We start from the raw sequence: 14033 nt of genomic DNA, 5'->3' as shown, positions 1-14033 counted from the left end.
AGATTAGGTCAAGCACTGCCAGTTAGAAGGGATTTGTCAAGGAAGCAGCCCCCTCCCCTCCCCCACATGCAAAGTCCAGGAGGTGAGAGGGGCTGAGGAACAGCGAGAGTGTGGAGGGAAAGTCTGGCATCATGGGAGGGACAGTGGGGGAGGAGGTGAGAGGGGGAGGAGGTCAGATGCTGGAAGGAGAAGGCACTGCTTTTTCTGCTGTGATGGTGATTGAGGAGGTGAGCTCCCCGTCATGGGAGCATTCAAGCCTTTTGGAGATTCCCTCCCTGTGTGATGGGGTGGCTTAAAGGCCCTCTAAGTTTCCCCTTCAGTTTCCTACTTTTGTAATTCTAGCGATTGGTGCAGTTATGCTTGGAGGTGTGATTTTCGTTTTCCTTCTGCTCCTGTGATAACTTACCCACAGGCAAGCAGAAAGACGCTCAGGAGATATTTGCAGAGGCAGAAGCAGTGAAGCAGAAAGACTTTGATGCTGGGCGCATCTGGGTTTCAATTCCAGTTCCAGCCCTGTTCCATGTGACACAGGGCAAGTCACTTCACAGCTCTGAGCCTGAGTGTCCCCATAGGTGGAATTCATGATAGCACCTACAACCACAAACTCGTGTGCGAGATTTGGACAGAGTCATGCAGGGAAAGTGCTTAGCACGATACCTAACACGTATAGTAAGTAATTGATAAGCGGCGACAGTGCCTAGGAGCAGGCGCTCCTAGGGCCACCGTGACAGGAGAGGCAGAGGGTAGGAGTGTACGTTGGGAGTCGGACTGCCTGGGTTCAAACTGTGTGACCTTGGGCGAGTTACCTGCGGTCCAGTGGGAGTTCAGGGTGGCCCCGTCCCAGGTTCTTGTTCAGCGTTTCAAGGAAGGCCTCTGCATGACCAGAATTGCTTTCCTCAGCTGATGTTGGCTCCCCATATGCACCTCTGAATTTCTGCAGGTTACCCAGCTACCCAGGGTCACACACAATAACCACAAGCAAGAGGGACTCAAAGGCTTGCAGGAAGCCCGATTATCATAACAACATCTCCCAGGCAGCCTTTGTATGTGGGGGGAGTTTAGGGAGGGGTCCCACTTGATATGAGTCAAACTTCTTAGAGAGAATTCTGAGCCTTTGAATTCCCCCTAGGAATTTCGCTTGTGATGAACTTAGTTATTTGTCATGAGGACATACAGGGAATCTGCTTAAGTCCGTTTCCATGTATATGGTTCTTTGCAACTCAGAGATTTCTCTAGAAGTGTCTTTGAAGTTAGCAGTGTAAAGGTGATTACTCACCAGCCCACAAGCTCATAACCTCAGCAGAAGCCAGAGCATTTCAGATGCCTTTGGGAACCCGTGCCTGTGATGTACATGCCACTAAAGGGAGCCGATTTGGGAGTCTGACGTTGAGCCATGAGGAGAAGGAGGCAGGCAGCTGTGGTGGGGTGGGGATGGGGAGGGTGTAGTCAGGATCAAGCTCCTGGTTTGCAAGTTACGAGCTGAGACTTTGGCCATGTTATTTGCCATCTCTGAGCTTCTGTTTGGTCCCTGGCAAAATCATAATAGTAATACAATCAGCGCACAGGTTGATGCAGTTGCTGAATGTCACACTGTAAACAAAAGCATTTCATCAACTGGCACGTGCCACAGAAAGGTGAGATATTATGGAATCAATTGCCCATTGTTTGCTTCCTAGGTGATTGATTGATCCACTAATTGATTTACCCAATAATTATTATTGAAGCCTGTGGTATGTGAATCATTACAGGGTTAATCCTTTTAGAGATGAAAAAAGAATTAACATCTCATTTCTCCTTTATTAATGAAAGAACTTCATTAATTAATTCATTCAATACACATGTATAGATTGGGCTGTTCGTGCAAAATAGTGATAGTATTCCTATGTAGCACATAGAACACTTAATAAATGCTAGCTACTGCTACATTACAATAATACTTTTATGGTTAATATTTTTTATATGCTGTTATGCGAGGTCTTGGAGAATCAATGAAAACAGTGACTGCCTTTGATCTCAAGGAGCTTATAATTTAACAGGGATAAAAAAACATAAGTACATTGCAATGCAGTATATTAGTGGAACAGTAGATATATTTATAAGGTACTTTGAGCAGAGAAAAACTATTGAGGTGGAGTGGAGGAAGGAGTCTTAGAAGGGTTTCCCTAGAAAGGAACATCTGAGCTGGGTTTTGAAGGATGATCAGTTCATTATATGGATAAACTGACTTTACTTTGTAAGTGCATGTCAAACACAGGGAATAGTGAAGAAAGTCATACAACATAGTGTTTGCTAGGCCACCAGACGTGAGTTTCGGGTGGTAGGAAGTAGACAGAGCAGAGGTGAGGCTGGAGAGGCAGGCGAGGGAGGCAGCAGGCAGATTGTGAGAACCTTGGAGGCCATGCATTTTTGCTAGAAATTCAGAGGCGATGTGTTTACTCCAGAGAGAGTATCCACTTATCATGGTAGACCCGGAAACTTAAACTTGAAAGGCCATTTACCCTGACTTCCCTTCTCTAATGTGCTTGCTAGATGGGTGGCCAGTCTCCTTGAATACCAGTCAAAGATAACGTGTAACGTTTCAGGCTGGGCAGTCCCATGGGTCTGTTCCCAAGATAGCGAATGTAAGAAGGGAACCACTGGAGAGTGTGGGTGAGGATGGAAGTAAGAACAAATGGTCAGCTCTCCACATGCTGAGTTTGGGATGCCCGAGTTTGAAGTCATGGGGGTAGGAGATCACGTGTGGAAAGTGTGTCAGAAGTAAATAGTGGAGGTCAAGGACAGACCCCTGGGGAAGACCAGTGTTTAAGGGAAGAACAGAAGAGAAGCCAGAAGGGGCAGCTAGAAAGCCAGGAGGAACACCAGAGGCGTGTGGTGTCATGGAAACCAGGGGAGGGAGACGTGTAATTTCAAGGAAGACGGACACTGCACACATTCCGTGGGTGAGTCATGAAGACCTCTTGGCAAATTTAGTGGAGTGATGAAGGAAAAAAACTGAATAGTGTCATTCCAGAAGGTACAAACCATAAGAATCTTGGCTCTGAAGCAACAGAATGAGATTGACAGTTAAAAAAATAGTAAAGTTGTGGCACATGAGTTGGTAACCGTCCATGTTGAGGTCGTGAGTCACTCATGATAATGTATCTAAAACACTATGCCTCTCCGTGAGTACCAACTTGTGCCTCTGCTTTTCAGGGAAATGGGCCCCCTGAAACCCGGACCCCACATTAAGAAGCCATGGGTTAGAGTAAGGTGCTGTTTTCATAATGGGGGAATTTGAGTGTGTTTTTATGCCAAGACTAAGGTGTCAGTCTCCAGGGACAGACTACAGATATAGGAGGGATGGGAGTGGGGCTGGATTGGGGGGATACTTGATAGGTGGGTGCAAGAGCAACTCTATCATTGAGCAAGCTCTAGAGCACAGGTGGGGGAGTGGCTTCTAACAGCCCCCATTCCTCCGTTTAGGAGAAACAGAGGGAAAGAGAGAGAGAGTGGGGAGGGGTGCAGGGAGTTGAAGCAGATGCTGGAACGGCCCCTCTAGTCCCTGCGAGGCAAGAAGCCAGGCATTTGCTGAGAGTGCAGGGTTGTGATGCTGTCAACGACGCCTGGAGAGAGTGGCAGGCATTGGGAGTAGAGGTTGTAGGGAGGGGAAGAGAGATGGCTAAGTTGTCAGTGCTGAGAGTTCGGCTGAGGCTGGAGGTCCGGCGCTGTAAAGGCACCAGTCTGTTCACCTGTGGGTATTTCCTAAGCCACGCTCAGCCGGCCAAGACAAGCTGCAGATAAAGCAGGCACGTTGGAATAATCCAACTGGGAGGGAAGGGAGTTGAGGGCACTGATGGAAGGGGAGGTGAAATGATGGACCAATGGGAAGCCTGGGTTTATGAAAAACCAGTGAAGATGGATCACATGGAGCGAGCGAGAGACTAGACATCGCAGTGAGACCGAAGAGCTGGTTTTAGTGGGATAAGGATGTGAAAATGCTGCAAAGACATGAGGGTCATAGGAAGGGGACAGATGTGGAGCTTAGAAAAGCTGAGCTGGGAATGCGGAAGGCGGTCAGTGCCACGGCGGGGCTTGAGGCGTGGTCTTAGAGGTAGTTGGCTGGAGTGAGTAAAAATAAGGGTCTCAGGGGTCGCAGAGACCAGGAGACTGAGGCCCGAGTGATGACTAGGCTGTCTACTTTCCCCAGAGATGATAGAGTCACTCAAGCTTTCAAAGGGGTTGTAAAAAAAAAATGTAGAATAATATTTGATGGAGACTGGATGTGGCTAGTGAACCCTAAAATATTTACTCTCTGGCTTTCAAAAGAAAAATCTTTCTGACTCGTCCTAGCCTGAAGATTTGCTGTCTTCCCTGTCCTCTGTCCCAAGTCCCTGAATCTTCTAAGTGGGTCTTTTCTGTTTTTTTCTGAGCCATGTGACCAGAGCTACGCCCCACTCTGTGACAGTCTTGACCAGGAAGGGGAGGGGGTAGCAACAGTCATATAAGTACCAGTGATTTTCATGTTGTGGTTGAAAATGCCCTATTTTACATGTGACAGCATATGCGCCCTTATGCATCCAGCAACGCTTTGGAGGCTGACTCACAGGGCTCAAATCTTGACTAAATGTTACTGAGCGTTTCTTATGCACCAAGCAGTTTGCAGGCATTGCTCCATTCAGCCCTCACCACTGACTTTTCAGACGCACATCCGGGATGATGCCATTGGCATTGAGATAATCAGGTGAGAGGACCAGCCCTAGCTGCCTCCGCCCACCTCCCCACCCTCCCATGAAGCCTGGAAGAATCACTAGCAAATTCTGCCCCTTAACATACAGGAAGCTTTGCTCTATGACACAAGTGACATGACTATTCCAGTTTACAGATTAAAACAGAACAACAATTGAGACTTCAAGTGTAATTTACCCAAAGTCATAGCTGGCGGTAGGCAGAGCCAGGATGCCGCCAGAGTGGCCACTCTGTAAAACATGCCACTTCCTCAAGCAGGGGCGACCAGGACAGCCAAATACATGACTGTGTGTGGATTAACTACACAACACACATAGCACATCACGATGTGTCTGGGAAAATAGGAAATGCTTAATAAATATTAGCCGTTGTAATATGCTATTATTTTACATGATAAGAACTTTGATTAGGATTAGCATTTCTGTGCCAGAGCATGACACTAAGGCACAGTGGGCTCCCTGTGCATCAAGGAACGGATGTTTCTACTAAGCCTTCACTCACTGTGTGTGTTAGGGCTGCCGTAACAAAATACCACAAACCAGGGGCTTCAACAAGAGTTGAAGGAGGGCCGAAGGAACCTTCCAGAGCCTTCTCTACTGCTTCTCCACTCCATCTACACTCTATGTCTTCATATCACCTTCCCTGTGTGTACAACTCTATGTCCAAATATCCCCTTTTTAAAGGATACCAGTCATTTTGGATTGGGGACCCTTCTAATGACCTCACTTTAATCACCTCTGTGAAGGCCCTGTCTCAAATATAGCCACATTCTGAGGTTTGGGGGTGAGAGCTTCAAAGTATGAGTCTTGGATGGAAGACACAATTCAGCCCACAGGGCTCACCGCCATCCTTGAGCTTAGCTCTGGGGTGCAAAGTTAAAAATGAAAGCATGCTCATTGGACAGCTAGCAAAAGGTATTGGGAGGCTGAGCAGAAGTAAATAAGTGTCTAGGTATTTTTTTTCAATGTTTTCAATGTGAAAAGAGGCCCTGTAGCTATGAGAACCTTCTCTCTGAAGAAACGCCAAATCAACAGGCAGTTCTGGTCCTATTTTCATCATCTTTCAAACGATCACAATAGAACAAGAGTTATCTTTCTTTCTTCTTTCTGTTACCAAAGGAACATCTGGTTTTTATTTGAGTATTAACCAGGGCAAAAATAGCTCAGCGTGACGTGGTTCTCACTTGGAAGACGGTGGGTGGCTGGTGAGAAATCAGGGTGTCTGAGTGTCTGTCTTGTCCGATAATGACAGCACAGGGGGACCTTCTCACAGGCGGTGGCTTATGGCCTTCAGCTCTGAAAGCTCTGCTGAGGCTCAAGGTTGTGGCGGTGTTCTGGTTCCTGAAATCCGTCTCCTGCCTGAAAGGCCTCAAAACATTGATGTTTCACTCCAGCCAGCTGGCCTGGGAGCGGAAATCACCTCCAGTGCTTCCTCAAGCTTTTTCCTTACTCAGGACCAATCCCTTTGACACGAGCTAAGGAGCCGAAAGGGGTTCTTTTGGGTTCTGATTTCAAGAAGGACAATAAGTACACTGTATTCTTTTGGAAGCCTTAAAGCTTACACTTATTTTCTTTATTCTTGGGGATTCTTAAGAAAAGCATATATTTTTTTTTCATTTAAAAAATGGGTCTGTGGTTATTTGAACATTGGAAAGAAGGTTGGCGTTTGCTACTGGTTTGACATGTCTGCACTTTGATCTGATTCAAAAACATTGGAAAGCACATTTCCTTTTTTTTCAAATGAGGAAGATGAGAACCAGTGCTGGAATTTACCTTTGGTCACCCAGCCAGCAAGTGACAGACCTGTCCCTATTGTATTAACACAGGTCTGCAGTTCTGTGGGTTTTTTGGTGTTTTTTTTTCAGTGTGTTTGACTTTTTTGCTATTATTAATGGTTGAAATTAAGGAAGTCTTGAAATCCAAATCAAACATTTAGTCTTTAACTGATGTCTGGAAAGGAAGACAGGAAGGCAGAAAGGGAGGGAGGCAGGAAATGGCATTAAACATCGTTTTCCATATATTGGTGGAAAATTTCAAATATATTCTAGTCTAGTGATTTTTTTTTTTCTTAGCCTATAGTAAAAGAGATGCAATGCTTTCCAGAAGGGGCTAGAAGTACCTTGATGTCACTCAGAGGCCTGCCTGTGCTGATGTCGCAGGCTATGCTGCCCCAGAATCCTGGAGGGGCCCCAGCTGTCCCCACCTTGCCATTTGCTTCTCTGCTTCATGTCCCCTTCCCCCACCCCCAGCGGTGCACAGTGGAAAGATAATGCCATAGGGTTGTCTTGGGTACAAATGCTGACTTGCTGCCTTTTATAGCTGTGTGGCCTTGGGCAAGTCACTGGCCCTCTCTGGGGCTTTATTTAGTGTTGTTCATATCAGTAGTGTAGTATAACATGGAATCAGATAATCTTGAATTTTTAAGCACTCTATGCCTGCCCACTCGCTGTTGCTAGTATATCCCACCACAGAGGAAAGGGACCATGTGACACTGGTGTCTCTCTTCCCTTCAGGACCACCACTCCTCCTCTGCATGGCCATCTTCCTCCAAGGGCGTGTTCTCCAAGGACTTAGACAGTTGGTGGACTGTTTCCTACTTAGGCTGTCTTTACAGTATGAAAGAGTTGCCAAGACTCTTCACCACCTCCATGCAGGGTCTGCGCCCAGGACTGACAGGAAGTACATTTGCTGCTGGGAAGGAGGGTGGGCCTTGTCAGTCGCTCCCTCACCAATGCTACTGGGCGACAGAGTGGGAACCGTGCTGCTGGGGTCTGAGACCAGTCTCTGTGCTGTGGCCTTGGGGAATACCTCTGTGACCTTGGGGAGTGACTTCTGACCTTGGGGAGTGCTTCTGTGACCTTTGCTCCCTGTGACTCCTATATGCTATGGGGAAGGTTGATGTGAGTTAACATACGTAACTCAAATTTCATAGTAAAGCGATATCTCTTTCCATTTCTTATGATTATATGACCTGTTTGGGGTGCACCCAGGTCCACCCTGTAAAAGTGGGATAGGTAATGCTGCTGGAGACCTCTGAGGGCTTTGCCTGTTACCCCAAGGACATTAGGCAGTGAGTGCCGTGATCAGATTGGGAGGCACCCCCAACCGCAGTGTGACGATGGCGTGAGAGGGCACAAGACTGGCATAAGGGAAGCCTCCCGGGTCTCAGTAACTGGAGTGTCAATAACTGGGGTGAAGCTGACGAGGCCAAAATCTGGATGGAACAGGAAGGACCGTTCCCGGGGGGCTGAGAAGGCAGAGTTGACCTGATGAGGGCAGAGAAGGCGATGAAGATGATAGGATTTCTGGGCTGGATAAGAGAGTGGGTGTTGGAATCATTACCACAGGAGGAGAAAAACACAGAGTGGGGCTGACGAGCAGGACCGAGGCATGGGGAGGTGATGGGTTCGTTTTGCGATGTGCAGGGCTGGTAAAACCTTGAAATGTTGCCATTTACAAATGACACTGTTTTCCGCATCAGGTCTCCTGTGGAAATGGAGGCTCAGTGGCCAGTCAGGCACGCACACTGCCTGTTGCCTGGTGCCACTGGGCTAATGACCTTACTGAAGAGTCACAGGGCCAGAGGGCAGAGGGCAGGAAACTAGGTGCCCTGGGGCAAGGCTGGGGCGGGGCAGAGGAAGCAGGAATCAGGCAGACGTCGGGGAGATTTGGGGATCAATTGCAATGGCTTGGGCTCCTATACCCCTTACAGAACTCCCTCCGATACTTCAGCCAGGCTCAGACTTCCCACAGTTTTGAAAAGACAGTGACTAAAACGTCACAAAACCCCAGCAGCTTGGCCCAGAGATAATGAGAGTGTCTGTATTCTCTGAGTCCTCCTGCCCCATGCCCGCTCTGTGCTAAGCTGTTCACCTACAGTACCTCCTCATTCATTCCTGATTACCGCCCTAGGAGAGAGCATCTTGTAACGTCTGCATTTTACAGATGAGGAAATGGAGGCTCAGAGACGGGGAGTGGGTGGCCCAAAGTCACAGAGCTGTTCAGTGGAGGAGCTGGTAGCGAAACTCAAGCATGTCTCATTTATGACATATGCTCAGAGCTACTCATTAGTTCCAGTTGCTGGAGGCCATCGCTAAATCTGGAATCTGGTTTGAGCCTGTTTTCAAGGCAGCCCCAGAGAGAAGAGCCCGAAGTGTTTCCAGTATTCTGTGAGTTTCACCGAGAGCAAGTTCGGTGTCCTGTTAGAAAAGAAATACATGCACATCAATAGCTTTCCTTTAGGTCAATGATAACCATTTTCAAAATATAATGAAAAAAAATCCCATTCCATTCTTAATAACATCAAAATTAAATATCATAAAATTAAATTTTTTTCTCAAAATAATTTTTCCAATTAATACCCCAAAGGAGCCTACTTGAACTTGACAAAATGGTTTTACATTTTATCTGATAAGCAAATAACCAAAAATAACCATGAAATATAAATATTTCTAAATATATACATGTATATAATATATATATATATATACTATATATATAGTATATATATATATTATATATATATGAAGACTTTTACCATTAGATGATAAACTATATTGTAAAATGACTGCAGTTGAAGCAGTGTGGGGGTAGAGCCAGAAATAACAAAACGAATGAAAAAGAATACATACTCACCAAACAAAAGTCATTTACACGTACGCACTTAATATATGATAAACACGGCATTTCCAATTCAAGAGGAGATGATGCTTTTTTAAATAAATGATGCTGGCATTGCCACCCATAAAATATATTTTAAACAAAAGAAAAAAAATTAAAGCTAATTAGCACATCACAGATGCTGCTCCTGGGTTGGGGGTCCTGAAAGCTGTCTCCACGGCCTCGCTCATTGGGGCGGAGGTCTGGCATCAGAGTAAACCTGGTGTATTCACCCGCAGGGCTGGGCTCAAGCCCTGACATCGCCTCTTATCAGCTAAGCCCTTTGGGAGTGCTGCCGGGTCTACTTTCTGGATTGGAAGCTGTGCACAGGAACGGCGCCTGCAGCATGGGCTATAGTGACTATAAATGCAATGGTGTTGCCAGGTTCTTGGCAAATAGCAAACTTGCACGAAACGCTACCTCAATGCCCAGCTTTCACACTTCACGATGCTTTTGCGTTCACAAAGAACTCGTTCTCAGACTTTTCATGAGAGACCCTAGATGTTGGATCCTGCCCCACAACAATCACTCATCCCCAGGGTTCCTGCCAGCGGAAGGATGGCGATGGTGTGTGTGTGTGTGTGTGTGTGTGTGTGGTGTGTGTGTGTGTGTGTGTGTGTGTGTGTGTGTGTGGCAGAGACTTGGCTCCAGGCCCTGGGATGGCGACAGATGAGCTGGCTCTCACCTTAGAGATGAAATTCACCCTTCAATTAGAGCACTTTCCCCCAGACATCAATCTAAATGCAGAGTGTGGCCAGGGCTTCCATTTTAAGGCCATAATTGGCCAGTTTGGTCCTGAAACCCTATCATAACTCTTCTGTGAAATTGCAGTGGATTCATCACCTAAAAATATGCAGCTCAGCTTGGTCATGTTGCAAAAATGCCACTTGGACTGACCATGAAAATAGCAATGTGCCCTGTATGCTCAAGAAAATGAAAGCCCCAGTGTCTCTTGTGAGGAAGCCAGGTCCCAAGTTCAGAAAGACGCGTCTCCTGCTTCTGAGAATGGCCCCAGAGCTTCAGGACGAGTCTGGGGTCTTCCTTCCTCCTGCTGAGTCCATGAGAAATCTGGTTGTGTCATGTGGTGGCCTCTCTGGATAAATGTTTTCCTCTCTTTTGCTGTTTTTATTTAAGAAACAAACAAAAAAGGTTGTGGTGCTAGGTTGTTTGGGTACTTTACTTACCATTCTAATTTTAGCGCCCCCCCCCCACCTTCCTGCAATGCTCTACGTGTCAAAGACAGGTTTGAGATAAAAATGACACGGCTAAAAGCATGGTTCTGTTAAAGACAATAGCCTTTTCATACCTGGGGACAATTTTGAGGAAAGGATGCTCAGCTAAGTAGGAAGCTCAGAGGGGACAGAAAAAGCCCTGGCTCAGAGCCAAGAGTCTTGGTTTATCTCTGGCTCGGTCACTGTCCATCTCTGTGTTCTTGGAAAGCCATGTAACTTCTCCCAGCTTCTGACTCCTCGCTGGTGAAGGAGGCGCCCCACCTGGGATGCTGCGTGGATCACCAGTGAGAACGTTTCACAGACGAGGAAATTGAGGCAAATGGGTGTGTTAGCTCATAAGAGTGCCACAGTGTTCTGCTAGCACGAGGTGAATGCTCACAAATATTTATTGTAAGGGTAAACTACTGTGGTATTCTGAAAAAAAGTGAAAGACAAAAAAATAAATAAGTACATAGATGTTGCCATTAACTACCAATGATGCCCCCACTCAACAGCTCCCTAGGGCGTTCTAGAATCAGCACTTGCAAAGGACCATGGATGCCTATGATGGGAGGCATCATGCTGTCATTTTTAATGCTCCCTGTGGATAGAATTATAATGCATCCATTGAGCAAGCCCAGCAGTCTGTGGAACCTTAAGCCCCCTACTCAGGGCCACCTCTGTCCCCACAGGGACACTGACAGGCCTCTTCATCTCTGCCAAGCAGCCCCTCTCTCTGGCTGTGACAGCATGTCCTGTCTTAGCTGGGGTTTTCCAGGAAATAGGCTCTGCCATGGAGATGTGCATGCAGGGAGTTCAGGGTGCAGTGCTCTTGGGAGCTAAGATAGCGAGGGGGCAGGCCTGGGCAGCGGGAGAGGCGAACTGCTGTGAAAACCGGACAATGTGGCCCCATTGATGCCTCAGTGAGCTTGGAAGCTGGCTGGCCCTTCTGAGACGCCCCGCCTTGAGGCAAGGGCTGGGCCGTTGTGTACCCACATGGACTAGTTTTTGGATGTAGGCTCACCCTGGGGAGGGGAGGCAGCTCACCTGGATCAAAGGCCATTTCTGGACAGGGACTCAGCTGGAGCCCCCAGCCAACAACTTCCCAAGAGTTGGAGAAATGAGAGGTGGCCTGGGCAGCACACCACAGCATCCACTGTGGAGGGCATTGGTCCTTTCTCCCTCCACGGGCTGGGGGAGGATTAAATGATAGCCTGTCTGCGCGAATCAAAACACAGTATCCCATAGCAACACTGATATGCCTGTGTATCATTGCACCCTAGCATTATTCTACTCACTGCATTGTAACAACTGCATTGTGATGTTTGTCTAAACTTCTCTCCCATTCCACAGTGAGCTGCTTCAAAGAAACAACCATGCTTTTGTTTGTTTTGTTTTTTTTACCCTTGCATTCCTAGGCTTGAGCACAGAACTTGGCTCTAAAAAAAACAAACAAAAAAACACTCTTAATAAATTGTTGTAGAGTGCGGGATGGGTGAAGGAATGGAGACCAGGAGAAGGTGGCCTGGGGCTGCCCTTTGGGATTACTCGGTGGCACTCTGCTGGCTTCGTGCACCAGGTGAAAGCTGTGTGTGGGTGACCGTTCCCTGCTTTCTCTCCTAGTCACTCTGGACTCGTGGCAGTCCCTGGCCCTCTCTTCCGTAATTGTTGACCCGTCCATCAGGAATTTCGATGTGGCCCATGTCAGCACTGCTGCCACCCGTGACTTCTCAGCTGCCCGAGACCTCTGTCTGTTGGGTAAGGGCAATTTCCACCCACTCCCCACCCCTGCCCCAGATAGTGGGGTTGCTTGGGATGGAGTCACTCTCACATAAGTGCTGTTCAAGACTCTGACCTCAGAGACACATAGGAGACCCCAAGATAACCTGGGGTGCCTGGCAGGAAGGAAGTGACCTGGGGAGAGGACGCTGGGTGTGCCCTCCTCTGCAGCCTTCTCAGCCCATAGTCAAGGTCTCCATGGGGACATGCCACTCAGAAAATGAGCGACTTCGAACCAGGTCGGAGGAGGATCAGAGGAGGGATCTAGGCAGCTAGTCTGACACAGAAGAGAGAGTGGAAGCTGTGATGGCTTCCCCGACATTACAGGGGCTATCACGGTGAGGAAGAAATACACTTCTTTGGCCAGGCACATGGGGCAAAGCTAAGACCTATGCCTAAAACTCAAATTTCAAGAGACATCTTTCAGTGCAATATAAAAAACTTTCTAATAGGCAAAGCTGTCCACAAATGCATACTTCCTTTAGAGGGTTTCTGGTCACTGAGATTTAAACAAAAACTGGGTGGCCACTTCATAGGAATAGGCTACAAAGATGTTAGTGTCTGCAAGAGCCTTAGGTTAGATAACATTCACACTCCTCCAATTCTGAAACTCTATGAATCTTCTCCGCCCTAAGGTTGGATAACAATATGTCTATCTTACCAACAGGGCTGCTGTGTGCAGATGTACAGGTTGTGTACTGCACCACTCTAGGTGGTGCCATAACACAGAGACTGAGCCATAAATAAGGACGTTAGGAAGTGCACAGCTTGCCCAAGTGAATGAGGTAGCTCTGTTTCCAAGGCTGTTTCCAGGAGTAAAAACCATGAATGCCATGGATAATTTAAATTGTCTGGTGCAGGACCTGGCACATGGGATATGACATAACTCCTGGTGGAACATGGTAGGTATGATGATGGTGGCAGCGGGTACATGAGGCTGACGAGGAAGGCAAGGGCTGGAGCATGGAAAGCCTTGACAAGAGTACATTTGCGAATTAAATAAGCAGCCAAACACTTTATCGTTGTATGGAAAATAGATTGGTGGGAGAGTTGGTCCCTCATGAGCACCATTTTATTCCCAGTCCCTAAAACAGTGCCTGAGATATATAGTAGGTGCTCAAATGAATAAATAAGTAATTGTATAGATGGATAGATGCATGGATGCGTGAATGCATAATTAGATGGATACATGGATTGACGGATGCATGATTGGATGGATACATGACAGGTCGCATCTCTGAGGCCCAGCCCTCACTCTGTCCCTCTGCTCTGCAGAATGTTCCCGACACCAGGCCTGCCTTGTCACTGCTCTGCAGACCCAACCTGGCGCTGTGAGGTGTGTGTTCTATCCTGACACCCAGATCTGCACTCATAGCCTGCAGGCCCAGAACTGCCAACTTCTGCTCCGTGAAGAAGCCACCTATATCTATCGGAAGCTGAGTAAGTCCACTCCTGGGCCTTGGGGCCATTCCTGGGAGCCTGGGTATGGCTGAGAGAGACTGTCTGAGCATGTGGTGGCTTTTGAGGTTCTTAAGGGAAAGTTGGCCAAAGTTATCCTGGGCTGGGTAGCACTCACCTGGGATGGACTGAAGGAAGGTGCAAAACCCTACTTCTAACGTAGACATTTCCTGTGCCACCTTTATTCATTTATTCCTTTGAG

General features: G+C 47.4%; 1 protein-coding gene across 1 annotated transcript in view; it reads left to right on the top strand.

Annotated features, from left to right (window-relative positions):
- Positions 1-14033, top strand: part of TG (thyroglobulin) — a 256235-nt gene that overhangs the window by 116765 nt on the left and 125437 nt on the right. Inside the window, 2 exon segments of the mRNA XM_019651274.1 lie at positions 12218-12352; positions 13649-13813. Coding sequence (XP_019506819.1) covers positions 12218-12352; positions 13649-13813 — 300 coding nt within the window.

This window comes from Hipposideros armiger, unplaced genomic scaffold (assembly GCF_001890085.2).
Source record: "Hipposideros armiger isolate ML-2016 unplaced genomic scaffold, ASM189008v1 scaffold_157, whole genome shotgun sequence".
Taxonomy (NCBI): domain Eukaryota; kingdom Metazoa; phylum Chordata; class Mammalia; order Chiroptera; family Hipposideridae; genus Hipposideros; species Hipposideros armiger.
This window is presented reverse-complemented; position numbering and strand designations above follow the sequence as displayed.